Source organism: Apteryx mantelli, chromosome 13, assembly GCF_036417845.1.
Source record: "Apteryx mantelli isolate bAptMan1 chromosome 13, bAptMan1.hap1, whole genome shotgun sequence".
In the NCBI taxonomy this organism is placed as follows: Eukaryota; Metazoa; Chordata; class Aves; order Apterygiformes; family Apterygidae; genus Apteryx; species Apteryx mantelli.
In genome coordinates this window covers 25,794,746-25,808,447 of record NC_089990.1, presented here as the reverse complement: position 1 = coordinate 25,808,447, position 13,702 = coordinate 25,794,746, and the positions used below count along the sequence as shown (strand labels likewise).

Below are 13,702 nucleotides of genomic sequence, written 5' to 3'. Positions count from 1 at the left end.
CTGCAGAAGACAGCGTTGCCGGGCCCCACAGGGAAATGGCCCAAGCCGACTCCTCATCGTCTTCCCTGCCTGATTTGGCCGCCCTTGGTCAGCCCCTCCGTGACCTGGACATCGCAGGGAGGGCTGAGAGCCCAGGCCCTGCTCCGCACAGCCCCACACCATCTGCTGCCTCTCCTGAGCACTCAGTCGACTCGCTCGTTTCTGCAGCCTTGAACTTAGCCGTGGACATGAGCAGGAGAGCCAGCAGGCACTACCACGTGCGCATGCAGCTGCGGAGGAGCTCAGTGTGGCTGCGCCACAGGGGCTGGTGGCACACACGCTCAGTTCGGCACCCCTGCCAAGCACAGCCCAGGACCAGACGGCGCCACGTGCCAAAAGTACAGCCCTGGCGCCTCAGCAAGGACCTGCTCCCCATGCTCGTGGGGGCAAGCGTGCCAGCTTTCCTGGGCAGAGGCAGAAGGCCAGCAGGGCTAGCACGGCCACCAACAGCAAGGGGCCCACAACAGCAGCCTCTGAAGGAGGAGCGGGAGGAAGCGGCAGGGACCAGAGTCCAGGCAGCGCTGCAGGAAGAGCAAGGCGGATCCACAGAGGAGGAAGCGAGGCAGCAGGATGCTGACAAGGACCTGCCAGAAGAGCAGCAGCTGGAGGAATCTGACTCTGTCTATGTGATCTGGGTCCGACCGAGCCTCCAGAGCCTACTGGCGCGGACACACACGCGCCACGAGGACGTGCCCTGCTCGCTTGACAGCGAGGCCACAGATGCTGACAGAGAGGCAGCCGGCAACCCACAGTGCGCGCCTCTGCCCCAGGCAGTGGCCACAGGAGCCGAGGCAGAAGATTCACCCTTGGCCGGAGGCTCTCGGCAAGAGGGGACCAGTGCACCCCTCCCCACGTCAGGCTCCCCAGAAGCAAAACCAGCATCTTCGCCCTTGGCTGGAGGCCCTCCACACCGGGTGAGCAAGGAGCAGGTGGCCAGCACTGACCATCAAAGGGAGCAGACATGTGAGGTCCACCTGGGGTGTGCGTGGTGGGGAGATGCCTGGTGCTCTCCTTTCCAGCCCACCTAAGACACAAGGACTGACACCTCCTCCACGCCCTGCACTGCGTTCTAGCTGGGGGATGGATGCAGAGCGAGGAGGGAAAGGGCCGGCCACAGCAGCAGCCACCTCCCACACCCACCCTGCCAGCCCCCTTCCTCTGGCGCCGTTTGCCGCCCTGCTCTTTACGGCCTCCAGCCCAGCCCTGCTGTTACAGCCCCATCACAAGCCTTGTCCCGTTGGCCCACCAGTCACAGGACCCTTCCCTTGGCCATTCGCGGCCATTCGCAGCATCCCCACGCCGTGTACCATTTCCCCCCGTTCATGCCAGGCCACCAGTCCCCTGAGCTTTGTGAGCTGATGGCACTCACCTCTGCTTTTTTACTCTCCCCTTGCAGTTTCCCTCTGAGCACAAAGTGGATGCAAATCCATCCTCCTCCTCCAGAGACATGCCAGAAGGTGACCCAGGTACGTATGCGAGTCGAGAGCCATTCTGTGGGCAGAAGGCCCAGCCTGGCCCAGCAAGGGGCACTGAGGCCGGCTGCACTAAGCCACAACGTCTTGGGAAAGCCCTTGGTGGCAGGGGGCAGCAGGTGCTTGTCCTGCGCTCGCACAGCCCCTCACCCACGCCTCTCCTTCCTCCCACAGCCATCGCTGCTCTCCCAGACCCACCGGCTCCCAGGCAACGACCCTCGCTCCTCACGACACTGCTTCGGGCTCTGCGCAGAGCTTTTTCCTGCAGCTGTCTCACGGGGCAGCGAGAGGGACGGGGCCGGGACACAAGTGCCAGGTGCCTCCCCTGACATCGCGGCTGTTCCTGTCGATGAGGAGCGCAAAGGAGGGAGAGCAGCACAGACGCACGCGATCGCGCCGGAGGTGTTCAGCTCGCCCCAGAGCACGTGCCACTTCCAGCCTCAGCTCATGGCACGTAAAGAGGACCTGCTGGCTTAGATGGGCAGCCAGAGCCACGCTCTGTCCTGGGGGCGACAGAAATACTGCCCCAGAGCACTCCTGCCGCTAGGAAGACCCAACAACCCTGCCACAGACGGGGGCCTTCAAGGACAGATGTCCTACACACGCAGATGCACACACAAGCACTTGTCAGGGTATGGCCAACTTCTGCTTGCAATAAAAACTTGGGGAGCTTTTTCCGCTCTGTTGCTTGGTGTCAGCGACCTCTCAAGAGGCAGACCAGTGCAGGCAATGCCAGTGAAGCCAGACAGAGCTGGAGACAAATCCGTTCACTGAGCTACAGAAACACAGAGCGGCTGGGGCGGGAGGGGGCTTCTGAACATCTCTGCTCCCACCTGCTGCCAGGTCAGCTTTCCCTAGGCCTGGCGCCATCGAGGTGTGACTGTCCCCAAGCATGGATTCCCCCATGACCCTGGGCCCCTGCTGCAGTGTTGCACCACCCTTAGGCTATGTGGTTTCTTCCTACCTCTGATGGGAATTTCCCATGATGCAACCCGTGCCATTGCATCCCACCCTGTCCCCGGGAACTTGCCAAGTTGCAACTTGCCAAGGCTCTGGCTCCACCCTCTCCCCACCCTCCCGTTAGGCACTTGCAGGCAGCAGTAACATCCCCCCGCACCTTCTCTTCTCCAAGCCAAACCCATCTAGCGCCCTTGGCCTCTCCTCCTACCCCCGGTGCTCCAGCCCCCGACCAGCTTGGGAGCCTCTGATGGGCTTGCTCCAGCGCGTCTGTGTCTGTCAGAGGCAGCAGAGCCCCATACTAGTCCCAGATGCAGTCTCTCCCACGTTGAGCCTAGGGGAGGAACCCAAGCAAATGATCAGTCAGTTTTGCACCCATCTCCTTGTCACATATCCAGCCCATCTCTCACCTGTTTGGGCTCTAAGGGGAAGAAGGAGCATCCAGGAAACTGCAGGCCTGTCAGCCTCAGCTCGAGCCCTGGGAAGGTTTTGGAGCAAGAAATCCTGGCTACCACTTCCAGGCATGTGAAGGACTGGAAGGTTATTGGGCCTAGTCAGCATGGCTATATGAAGGGGAAGTCATGCCTAACCAAGCTGATAGCCTTCTACAATGAAATGAGTGGCTTGGTGGAAGAGGGGAGAGCAGTAGATGCTGCTTATCTTGACTTTAAGAAGGCTTTTGACACCCTGTGTCCCAGAACCTCCTCGTAGACAGCTGGTGAAGTGCAGGCTAGATAAGTGGTCAGTGAGGTGGACAGAACACTGGCTGGACTGCCAGGCTCGGAGGGGTGTGGTTAGCAGCACATCCAGCTGGAGGCCAGCCTCTAATGGCCTCCCCCAGTGGTTGATACTGGGGCCAAAACAGTTTAACACCTTCATTAATGACCTGGATGATGGCACCAAATGTACCTTCAGCAAGTTCGCTGATGACACAAAACTGGGAGGAGTGCCTGATACACCAGAGGGTTGGACTGCTAGTCAGAGGGACCTCGACAGCCTGGAGAAACTAGCAGACGGGAACCTCATAAAGTTCAACAAAGGGAAGTGCAGAGTCCTGCCCCTAAGGAGAAATAACCCTAGGCACCAGTACAGGCTGGAGGCCGACAAGCTCAAGAGCAGTTTGGTAGAGAAGGACCTGCGGATACCGGTGGACAGCCAGCTGAACATGAGCCAGCAACCTGCCCTTGCAACAAAAGGTCAATGGTATCCTGGGCTGCTCCAGGAAGAGTGCTGCCAGCAGCTGAAGGAAGGTGAGGCATCCCCTCTAGGGGACTCTTCAGCCTGGAGAAGGTCCAGGGAGGATTTTTTCAGTGTGCATAAATACTTGATGGGAGGGTGTCAAGGGAATGAGGCCAGCCTATTCTGTGTGTCTTGTCCTGTCACTGGACACCACTACAGGCACCAACTGAACCAGAAGGCAATTCCTTCCAAATACAAGAAGAAAAGAAGTTTTTGCTCTGAGGGTAGTTTAACACTGGAATGGGTTGCCCAGAGTTAGCGGAGACTCCATCCTTGGAGATATTCAGAACCCAACTGAACACGGTCCTGGGCAACCTGCTCTAGGCGACCCTGCTTAAGCAGGGGGTTGGGTCAGATGATCTCCAGGGGTCCCTTCCAACCACAACTCTTCTGTGATAAGGAGGCTGTGGAGGACTGGGCTGGAAAGCTTGCAAAAGACCAGGTTCCACCACTTTCCTCTCATCCCCACAGGTAATCAGAGAAGGCGTCAGGGTCTGCCTGGCAACCACTTGCCCTTGGTAAATCCCTGCTGGCTCTTCCCAAGCCTGTTCGCGGCCATCGTTTCTCTGGAGACAGCTCCCAGGAGGATTTGCTCCATCACCTTCTCAGGGATTGATGTCAGACTGCGCAGGCTCTAGTTCCTCCCATCCTCTTTCTTGCCCTTCTGGAAGATGTCTGTGACATTTGCCTTTCTCCAGCCCCGAAGAACCTCCTCAGATCGCCAGGACCTTTCAGAGATCACACAAAGGGGCCTTGCAATGACATTAGCCAGCTTCCCCATGCACCTTCAGCTGCATCCTGCCTGCTTTCACAGACTCCTGTCCCTCCAGTTGCAATGCTTCTCACCTTGATCTTCCTCTACCAGTGCTGATGCCTCACTGTCCGCAGGCCTGAAGAAGTGCTCCTTGGAGATCATAGTCCTGGGCCACTTGGCCCTTCAGGGCCAAATTCTGCTCTTCAGCCATCCAGGCCTGTGAGTCTGCACTGTCTTGCTGCTCACTTCTCACAGCCTCCCTCCCAGCACTTCTGGGTTTCCATCCCTCCCCAGGTAAGCTGCGAGCTAAGGAATCCCCCAGCAAAGCTCAGGACCAGCCTAGCCTAATGTTACTGACAGCCCACAGTAGGAAGGCCCCCCCCCCACCCCCCACTCCCGGCAACAATGGACAAAACACGCCAGGTGCTTTGTCCCTTCGGACTCGCCATACTTGAGTCCCCCGCAACCCTTCTGCTGCCATGTGAGGTCTGAGCCCCTTCCATAGCTTTAGCCCCTTGGTTCTGCCCACAGGCAGAGGCAGCAATGCAACAGCAGGGCAAATAGGGTTTCTGCCACCACCTCAAGCCAGTTGGGTTACACCTCCTGATATTTTTTCCCCACTGGGGCCCAGCACCCATGCAAAAGCAGCCAGTCATTCCCAAATAAATCCTTTCTGTTTGGAAGGGACAGACCTCCTGCAAAGAGTCATAGCATTGCCAACATGTCTTTCCAGACAGCATCCATGGTTGGGACTATAGCCGATGGAGCACAAGCCTCCAGGACCGAACAGGAGGGAGAGGTCTGTCCCTGGAGGCCAGCAGAGTAGTCAGCTCTCAGACCGAGACTGAACAAGACTCAGTGCAGAGGAAGGACAACACCTACAAACTTCAGTTTGGTAAACAGTTTAATTGACAAATAGAAAGGTCTGCTGCTGCGCCTAAGCTGGAGTTACCCACTGCTCTGCTTGGCTGCCAGTCTCTTGTCTCTCTCTTCAGCAATGGTCAGGCGGATCCCCTTTCCACGGGGCAGGGAGATCCAAGGCTTGTTGCCCTGAAGCAAGGAAGAAGACAACACATCATACCAAGAAACCCAGAGAGGAACAGAGCTTGCCCTCCCAGGGAGAAAAAGGAGCAAAATCCTGATCCTCCTGGAGCTTGGCCAGACAGAAATAGCCACATCATTTGCCCAATAGAAGCCCAGTGGGGAACTGCAGTGTAAAAGTCTACTACTGCTTTATTTACATCCCTGAGGAAGGCATTTTAGCTAAAACCAAAACAGCCCTTTCAGAGCCTGAACAAAAGAGGCCACAAAGGGTGGCAACAGAAGAAGTCTTAGGAAAAGGCCTCTCGGGACTCTCAGTTCGAGTCATTGCCAAGACTGCATCACCACCTGAAAGGCACAGTTCCAAACTTTAACGTGCTTTAAAAAGCCACACGGCTTTTTCTTGAAAACATCGCCATCCCTTCTAAATTTACAGCAACCTCCCCTTCCCAGACCCATCAGCCTGCAGAAGACAGAACCACAGGCAACAGAGCCAGGGCTGATGCCACAACTGGAGCTTCACTCTGCAGGCATCCAGAGTGGGAAGGCATTTGTCTACAGAAGACAGGAACAACTCCCATCTTCAGCCAGCAGCCCCCAACAACAGGAGGGGACCAATCCTCCTTTTGTTTGTGCACACTTACTTTGCCAATAACAAAGATGTTGGAGAGTCTGGTGGCAAAGCTATTGCCATTGGCATCCTTCACATGAACCACACCAAATGAGCCAGGATGTCTCTCCCGGTTGGTGATCACACCAATACGGCACAAGTTGGCACCACCAGTCACCATGCACAGGTTACCTAAGGCAAAGGAAAGGCTGGTGAGACAAGAGTTTGCACAAGGTGCCAAGATGAACCACTTCCACACGGGTCCTTCAGGAGCACTGCTGCAGAAGAACGCCATGGGCAGAGCAGCACAGGGACACAAAGCGGCCACCAGAACACAAGGGCACAACTTTTAATGCCTACATCCTGCGGGAACCTTGGCACGCTCCAGTGAAGCCCCAAGGCCTATAAAAAACATTCCCTATCACTTGATCACTTGCGTGAACACCAAGGAAAGGCCTTTTTTACTACTGGGCAAGTAGCTTGACAGATCCTCATTCCAACAGGAATCCCAACTGCAGTTATAGCTGGAGATGCCTCATAGAAACAACAAAGCCATTCACAAGGCTGCCACCATTGCCATCTCTGCTTCAAAGGGAAGGTGCCCAGCAGCTGCAGCTAACTTCCACACTGCTCTCCACCAGCAATGCCTCTGGAGAACACAGTACCTTACAGACAGAGGAGGTGAGACCTACCTGTGTCAAACTTGATGAAGTCTGTGATCTTGCCTGTCTCCAGGTCAATCTGGATAGTATCATTCACCTTGATGAGGGGGTCTGGGTAGCGGATGGTGCGGGCATCGTGGGTGACCAGATGAGGGATTCCTTTGGTGCCCACAAAGATCTTCCTCACCTTGCACAACTTGTACTGCAAACAAAAGCCAACTCTGCTCAGCTGAGGCAGAGAGCTGCACCACAGCCCAGGGCACTCTTGCGCACATGTCCTCCCCTTCAGAAAGCCTGCCAGTCACACCAGGCCTCAGTCCCCAAGCAAAGCATTCCGACACATTTCAGGACTTGGGATCCCCAGAGGAGACCAGACAGCAACTCACTGCTGCTCAGTTCACAGCCCCAGTAATTCCTCTCGCAAGGCTGCCACGCAACTATGCCACGGCCCCACCAGAAAATACCCGTGTTTTGGGAACAGCTTTCTATAGCTACCCAAGAAATCATATCAGTACCAGCACACAACCTGATACTGCAAACAAATGCCAACCCTTCTGAAGACTCCCGCTCAGGGCTCGGGTCTCCCTGCAAACACTGGATGCATTTTCCTAGGAAAGCATATGCAAAGGTGGAGTTGCCTTATTTTGCTTTGAAAGCCCTGTTGGTCACACAGGGGAGGCAAAGGCTGCCTTTCCACAGGGCCTACAAGAAATCTGTACCCCTTCTCAAAGACAGTCTGCTCTCCCTGCAGCCTTTAACTTGAACTCCTTCACATCCACATTGGGACTCATGGTGCAACACAGATTGGTAGCCAGAGAGAAAAATAAATCCCAGGGCCACAAACACATGCCGGAGCCACTCCCAGCACAGCCAGAGAGAGCATAGCAGCCCACCAGACAGCCCTCCCCTCAGCATCGCTGTGTGCCTGTATAGCCTTCCATTTGGGGCACATGAACCAGAGTGCAGGCTTGCAGCTTAGAAACACCAACACACTTGGGCTGAGGAACTGTACAGAGGAGTCACTTGTAGACAGAGGGCAGTTTTATAAATACCTTCCTGCGTCTGTTCTAGAAGAGTTCAAGAACCCTTTTCAACACCAAAGCCGGTCCAGAAGTTCACAAGCAAGCTTTGAAAAGCACTGCCAAAGCAAAGTCCTCACAACTAGTACTGCTTCAACCTGTTCCATTCAACTTAAGGCCCTTTCTGCCTCTGGATGACCATAAAGGGGACAAGCTGTGTGTGCACACACAGCCCCTCAGAGCTTCAACCAAAAGGCTAAGTGTATGAAGCTTGTCACTGCTCGATCAACAAGACTCAAAGCATCAAGTAACTGCCTCTGGAAACCAGCTCCTGCCTGGGGGCAAGCTTGTTTCCAGAACCACCTCATTTCTGTCTCTGAGCAGTTCATGCCTGCAGAGCCTTTTATGCTGGATACTCCACTTCTAACTGCTCAACTGAAAGACGCACAAGCAGCAGCTTTGCTTTGTGTTGTATCAAAGTGGTCCTAGGATTCAAATGCTTTTGTCCGTTCAAGTACTGCAAGCATTCAGCACATCCAAGAACTAACCTGTTGCTTGCAAGAATACTGAAGCAGCAACATACATGCAGGTATGACACAGAAAGGCCCCCACTGTCCAGCTGGAGGCAGAGCCAGGGCAGCACTTCCACTATCATCAGACCCTCAGGGGCCCACAAGGCAAAACTTCAATTAAGACAGTCTGGCTTTTGCACCACGGGCAGTACAGCAGCAACGAGGTCTCCACAGTTTCTGATCACTGTTACCTTGTGCTGCTCTACATTAAGGCTTGCTAAACCACAGTAAAGCCATGCCCATCAACCTAAAAGGGCTTGGAGAAAACTGCCCGTAAAAGGACTCCAACCCATGCCAACAGCAATCACTCAAGCACCAAACACCCCTACGCAGAGGGCTGTAAGTTGCCCTCACATCACCTACAGACCTTCCTCCTTGAAGACTCCATACCCTAACCAAGAAAGGAGATGTTCCCCAGTCTCCTGAAAGGTGTCACAGACTGAGCTCTCAGGGAAAAGAGAAAACAGCTCCTATTCAGGAGATACCAGACATGAGACACTGCCCCAGCAAAACCCAGTGTGGTCCACGTTTACACCAAGATCAAGCCCCTCACCTTGGCCTCTTCAGCTGTGATACGGTGAACAGCAAAACGGCCCTTGGTATCATACACCAAGCGGAAATGCTCGCCTGTCTTCTCAATGCTGATGACACCTGATTTCAGAGATAGAAATAAAATGAGTTAACACTTAAGTATTCATACATACAGTTGATATTCATAGCAGAGCACAACTATAAATGAAATTGTAACAACTGCTTATGTAGTTTTTTTCAGGCAAACTTAGAAAGCACCTTTCCTCCAAATCTTGCCAGCCTCACAAAACATTCCCCCCGGTGTACCAGAACAGCCCCATGAAATATCTGTAGTTTACCAGTCTACTCCAACAAAGGAAAAACACAGCAATAAACAGGTCAAGAGAGAGAAGCTAATAGCTATAGTCACTTGTCATGCCAAGAGAATCTGGAGCAGCAGCTTTATGCAATTTGTTCAATAAGTTCTGAAACTAGGATGCATTTGTAGAAGCACTCTCCCCACTGGTGATCCAGTCAGAGAACTGGAAGCAAAACTGTTAATAGTCTCCTGAGAAGAGGTCATGGCATTCAGAAAACTGAGAAAACATCAGCATTCCTTTTGCAGAGCAGATGCCTTGCACATGTCCCTGAAGGAAAAGATTCTAAATAATATAATAAATAAAAACGTTGACTTTGGGGACAAAAACCCAGCGTGGGTTTCTCCACAGGTTGCAGTCCCTTCAGGGGTGTACCTGCTCCGGCGTGGATCCTCCACAACTGCTCACCAAATTTAGTATGTGCCCCAACCCTCTTCACTAACCCATGAAGCCAGCAGGATAGGTGATGTCTGTGCGAACTTTGCCATCTATCTTGATGAACCTCTGCATGCAGATCTTCTTGACCTCATCTCCTGTCAAGGCATACTTCAGTCTGTTGCTCAGGAGGATGATGAGTGGAAGGCACTCCCTCAGCTTGTGAGGGCCTGTAGATGGACGGGGTGCCTGCAAACAGAAAAACGTCTTACTCTGGTTGCTCAAACGTACCAGCAGCTATCAAGCGTCACTTTCCATAGGAATAAAAGCACTCCAACACCTCTCAGGACATCTGACGACTGCTGCAGAGAGCCCAAGCCTTACTACCTCACTGCTTTACTCCTTACGAGCAAGAGGAAACAGAAGAACTACTCACAGAATATCTGACAGCAGATACCCCCTTCCCCATTACACTACCAAACTGCCTCAGTTTGCTGCTGGGGAGCCACAGTGCCTTGAGCTGCTGTGCCAAGCTGTGGCAGTGACAGTGTGTCCCTTGTCTTGTGTGGCCCTCGACAGGTTATATAAGGTAGGCCTGGAAACAAGCCTGAAGGCTGCTGTGTCAGGGTGGCAAGTTACAGCTTGCAGGGGCACAACAGGAAGAGAGTGGTGCAGAAATAAATAGAGCAGCACCACTCCTACTGCCTGCGACAGGCACCCAGCGAAAGGCAGTGTTTCTATCCAGTCATGAGGTAGGACTCAAACCAGTCCAAGGACCTGGCCAGAGATGCTCAGCTAATTCTGCACCTGCGGACAAGCTGGGGAAGGCCTTTGCTATCTTTTGGAGGTGATGCCATCGCTGCAAAGAGCGCGCTTGTCACAGAGCTGAGTGAAACAAGGATCTCTTGCAGACCTATAGCTGCAGGCTGCAGGCTGGCCAGGTGGGGAAGGCTGAAAACAAACCTTGCATCAAGGAGATCCTTGGGAAGGGAGCAGACCTACATACTTACATCAACAGTCATTTAACAGGGGAAACCATCAGGCCTGTGGGCTATCCCCCAGCAGGAAGGCTGGCCATGGGGCAAATGGTGTGGCAGCTAGGCCTTTATTTCCAAGCTGAGAGCATAGCCACAGGCACATTTGTCTCATTTGTTTGCAAGCCCAGCTCTCACTGCTAGCCTGTGCTCCCTGCAGCAAAACCGCTGCGCTGGGTCAATTCTCTCCAATGCCCCCTTACAACATCGAATGGCCTTCACTCCAAGAGCATCCAGGCTCTTCACTGGAAGGAACAATTTAAACCTTCCTGTTCCTCAGGAGGCAGGAAGTACTACAGCCCATCTGCATGGGCCTGCTTCCAGTCCCAACGGGAGCAAGCAGCTCACTCCCTTGGCATGGGAGGTGCATTCTGGGGCTGCATTTGTCAGACAGAGGAGTAGAAGAGTTGCCAGTGGTTTGCCCGCTTGACCAGAGTTGGCAGAAAACTCCTCGGGTGGCACCTGTGGCTCCCTTGCTCCCTCCCTCTGTGCCAGCCCCACTGGGGAAAAGGCACGGGGGAGCACCGAGCTGGGGAGAGGAAAACTCCTCCTGCTCCCCAGACACCATCTCCCAGGTGGGCTCAGGAACTGGGCCCAGAGGGCTGGAGGCAAAGACGCAGTGATGGGGAGTCCCCGTGAGCGACTGCCCACACAAGGCCATGCAGGTCCCCACGGCGACGGCCAGGGCTCTGTGATGGCGGTGGCATCGTGCCCACAAGGCCATTGTGAGAGGGGCGTCCCCGTGGTGACCTGCCAGGGCCAGAGCGCCCCGGGGTCCCCACTCTGAGGAGAGCGACTCCGTCAAGGAGGGAGCAGCTCCTCTTGGTGCCGGTGTGGTAGGTGTCCGGCAGCGTATTTGGAGATGCCCATGGAGCGGGAGGCGAAGCCCTGCTCCCAGCCCGCAGGTGGGCACCCCAGCAGGCGGGAGCGCAGCGAGGTGAGCCATGGGGCTGGAGGGAGAGGAGGCAGCAGGCGTGGGACCTGCATGCAGAGCACAAGGGCAGTGGGGAAGGGGAGCTGGTGCCAGCCAGCCAGCCAGCCCTGAGCTCCTGCGGCAAGGGCGTGTTTCCTCGGGGCCCTGGGGATTTTCTCTCGGGCAGAGCTGACGCAGTGGGTGCCCCAAGCCACACACAGCCCCTGCAGCTCTGCGCTGATTGTCAGAGAGCAGCTCTGGGCCACGCTCAGGCTGGCCGTGCTCGGCCATGAGCTTCCCTTTGAAACGGGGCTGGGGTTTCCTGCACTTCAGGCGCCGCTTGTGCCATCACAGCCACTTCCAGCGTGCACCTCCTCCCCACAGGTGGGCAACCAGGAGCCACCCGCAGCGATGCAGCGGAGCCAGAGCTCGGCTTCGTCCCGCCAGAGGGACAGGCTGCCTCCGCTGTCCCGCCCGGAGAGCTCACAGGACTCCGAAAACAGCAGCACAAAGGTACCGAGCTGACCAGAGGCGCTGGCAAAGCCTCTTGCTGACTGCCCGGAGCTGCCGAGAAGCAGGCGGCAGGTGCTGGGAGGGAACAGGAGGTCCCTGCCGCCCGGCAGGCCGACCACCGGCTCCGCACGGCACTCTGCAAGGGCACGCCGTGGGGCTCCCTGTGGGCACTGCCTTTGCCTGTCCCTTGCCCGGCACTGACCAGCCCCCTCTGCAGCCTGTGGTTGGGAGCAGGGTGGCAGCCGCCCGCGTGATTGAGCGCTGCCATTGGGGCTCCCAGCAGGGAGGTTTGCCAGCTGGGAGGGAAGGAAGGAGCGCGTGGGAGAAAGCACCGCAGTAACTCGGCCTTTCTCCTTGCCTTCTGTTGCAGACGGTCAGGGTGGAGCACGCGGAGGCCCTGCCCTGCGGGAGTTTTACAAGTGAAGAGGTGCCACTTGTGCCATGCTTGCTGCCTCTCCCCACCAGGGCAGCAGCCCAGGCAGATGTGTCCCTGCACACAGGTAGAGGTCAAATGGCAGCATCTCCAAGTCTACTCAAGCTGCCCGCTCTGCCAACATCCTCGGGATGCTCTGCCAGAGGCAGGCCTGATGCACCTCAATGGCCTGCTGAGAACTTCACCGAAGATGACAGCAGGGAAAACCTCCCACTTGGTAGTGGTGCTCCCCTTCGACTACTCGAGCAGGGTGCTTCTGCTCTCACCAGGGCAAGGGAAGAGCGTTTCCCCGCCACGCCAGAGGCCAGGCCTAGCTCTTCCAGAGCAGCACTGGCAACACCAAGGCCATCGCAAGGCCACGGCAGCAGGATCACTCTTCCCCCGATCAGCCAGCAGCCTTCAGGACACTCCCTTCTCCAGGGAGCCCAGAGCACTGCTGAAGGGGCAAGCCAAGGTGGCCCAGCATCCATGGAGTGGGACAAGTCCTGGACAAGATACCCCGTGCTGCCAAGTCTGCCACAGGCCCGCAACGCGAGGGTGCACAGCCACGACTCAATCCTGAGCGAGTCCTCAGCGTCAAAGAGCGGAGACCTGCAGCCTCCCAGCGTGCAAGCGCCTCTTGCTGGGACATCACACGGGGAAACACCATCTTCTGCCGCAGACGATCGCCTGCAGTTGGAGACCAGTGGCAGGGTCATGGCAGAGGAGGCTGGACTCACCAGCAGCGAGAGCACCAGCCCCAGCTCCAGCCTCTCCTTCACTGAGGTACCGCATGGCTCTGCAGAAGACAGCGTTGCCGGGCCCCACAGGGAAATGGCCCAAGCCGACTCCTCATCGTCTTCCCTGCCTGATTTGGCCGCCCTTGGTCAGCCCCTCCGTGACCTGGACATCGCAGGGAGGGCTGAGAGCCCAGGCCCTGCTCCGCACAGCCCCACACCATCTGCTGCCTCTCCTGAGCACTCAGTCGACTCGCTCGTTTCTGCAGCCTTGAACTTAGCCGTGGACATGAGCAGGAGAGCCAGCAGGCACTACCACGTGCGCATGCAGCTGCGGAGGAGCTCAGTGTGGCTGCGCCACAGGGGCTGGTGGCACACACGCTCAGTTCGGCACCCCTGCCAAGCACAGCCCAGGACCAGACGGCGCCACGTGCCAAAAGTACAGCCCTGGCGCCTCAGCAAGGAC

The 13,702-nt window shown here is 56.1% G+C and overlaps 1 protein-coding gene across 1 annotated transcript; it reads right to left on the bottom strand.

Moving 5' to 3' along the window:
- Nucleotides 1-5,347: 5,347 nt before the first annotated feature.
- Nucleotides 5,348-10,649, bottom strand: LOC136993299 (small ribosomal subunit protein eS4-like). The gene is made up of 6 exons (XM_067304449.1): nucleotides 10,638-10,649; nucleotides 9,696-9,876; nucleotides 8,919-9,016; nucleotides 6,805-6,976; nucleotides 6,147-6,304; nucleotides 5,348-5,511 (listed from the first exon to the last, which is right to left on the bottom strand). The coding sequence occupies exons 1-6, from the start codon at nucleotides 10,647-10,649 to the stop codon at nucleotides 5,410-5,412; spliced, it is 723 nt and encodes a 240-aa protein (XP_067160550.1). The 3' UTR covers nucleotides 5,348-5,409.
- Between the last annotated feature and the right edge of the window lie 3,053 nt (nucleotides 10,650-13,702).

Bases quoted from the DNA above. Each gene is read 5' to 3' on its own strand.
- LOC136993299 (XM_067304449.1), bottom strand. The intron at 9,017-9,695 runs GTTAGTGAAGAG...CTCTGAAATCAG, and splicing joins CTATCCTGCTGGCTTCATGG to GTGTCATCAGCATTGAGAAG. The intron at 6,977-8,918 runs GTGAGGGGCTTG...TTTTGTTTGCAG, and splicing joins TCACAGCTGAAGAGGCCAAG to TACAAGTTGTGCAAGGTGAG.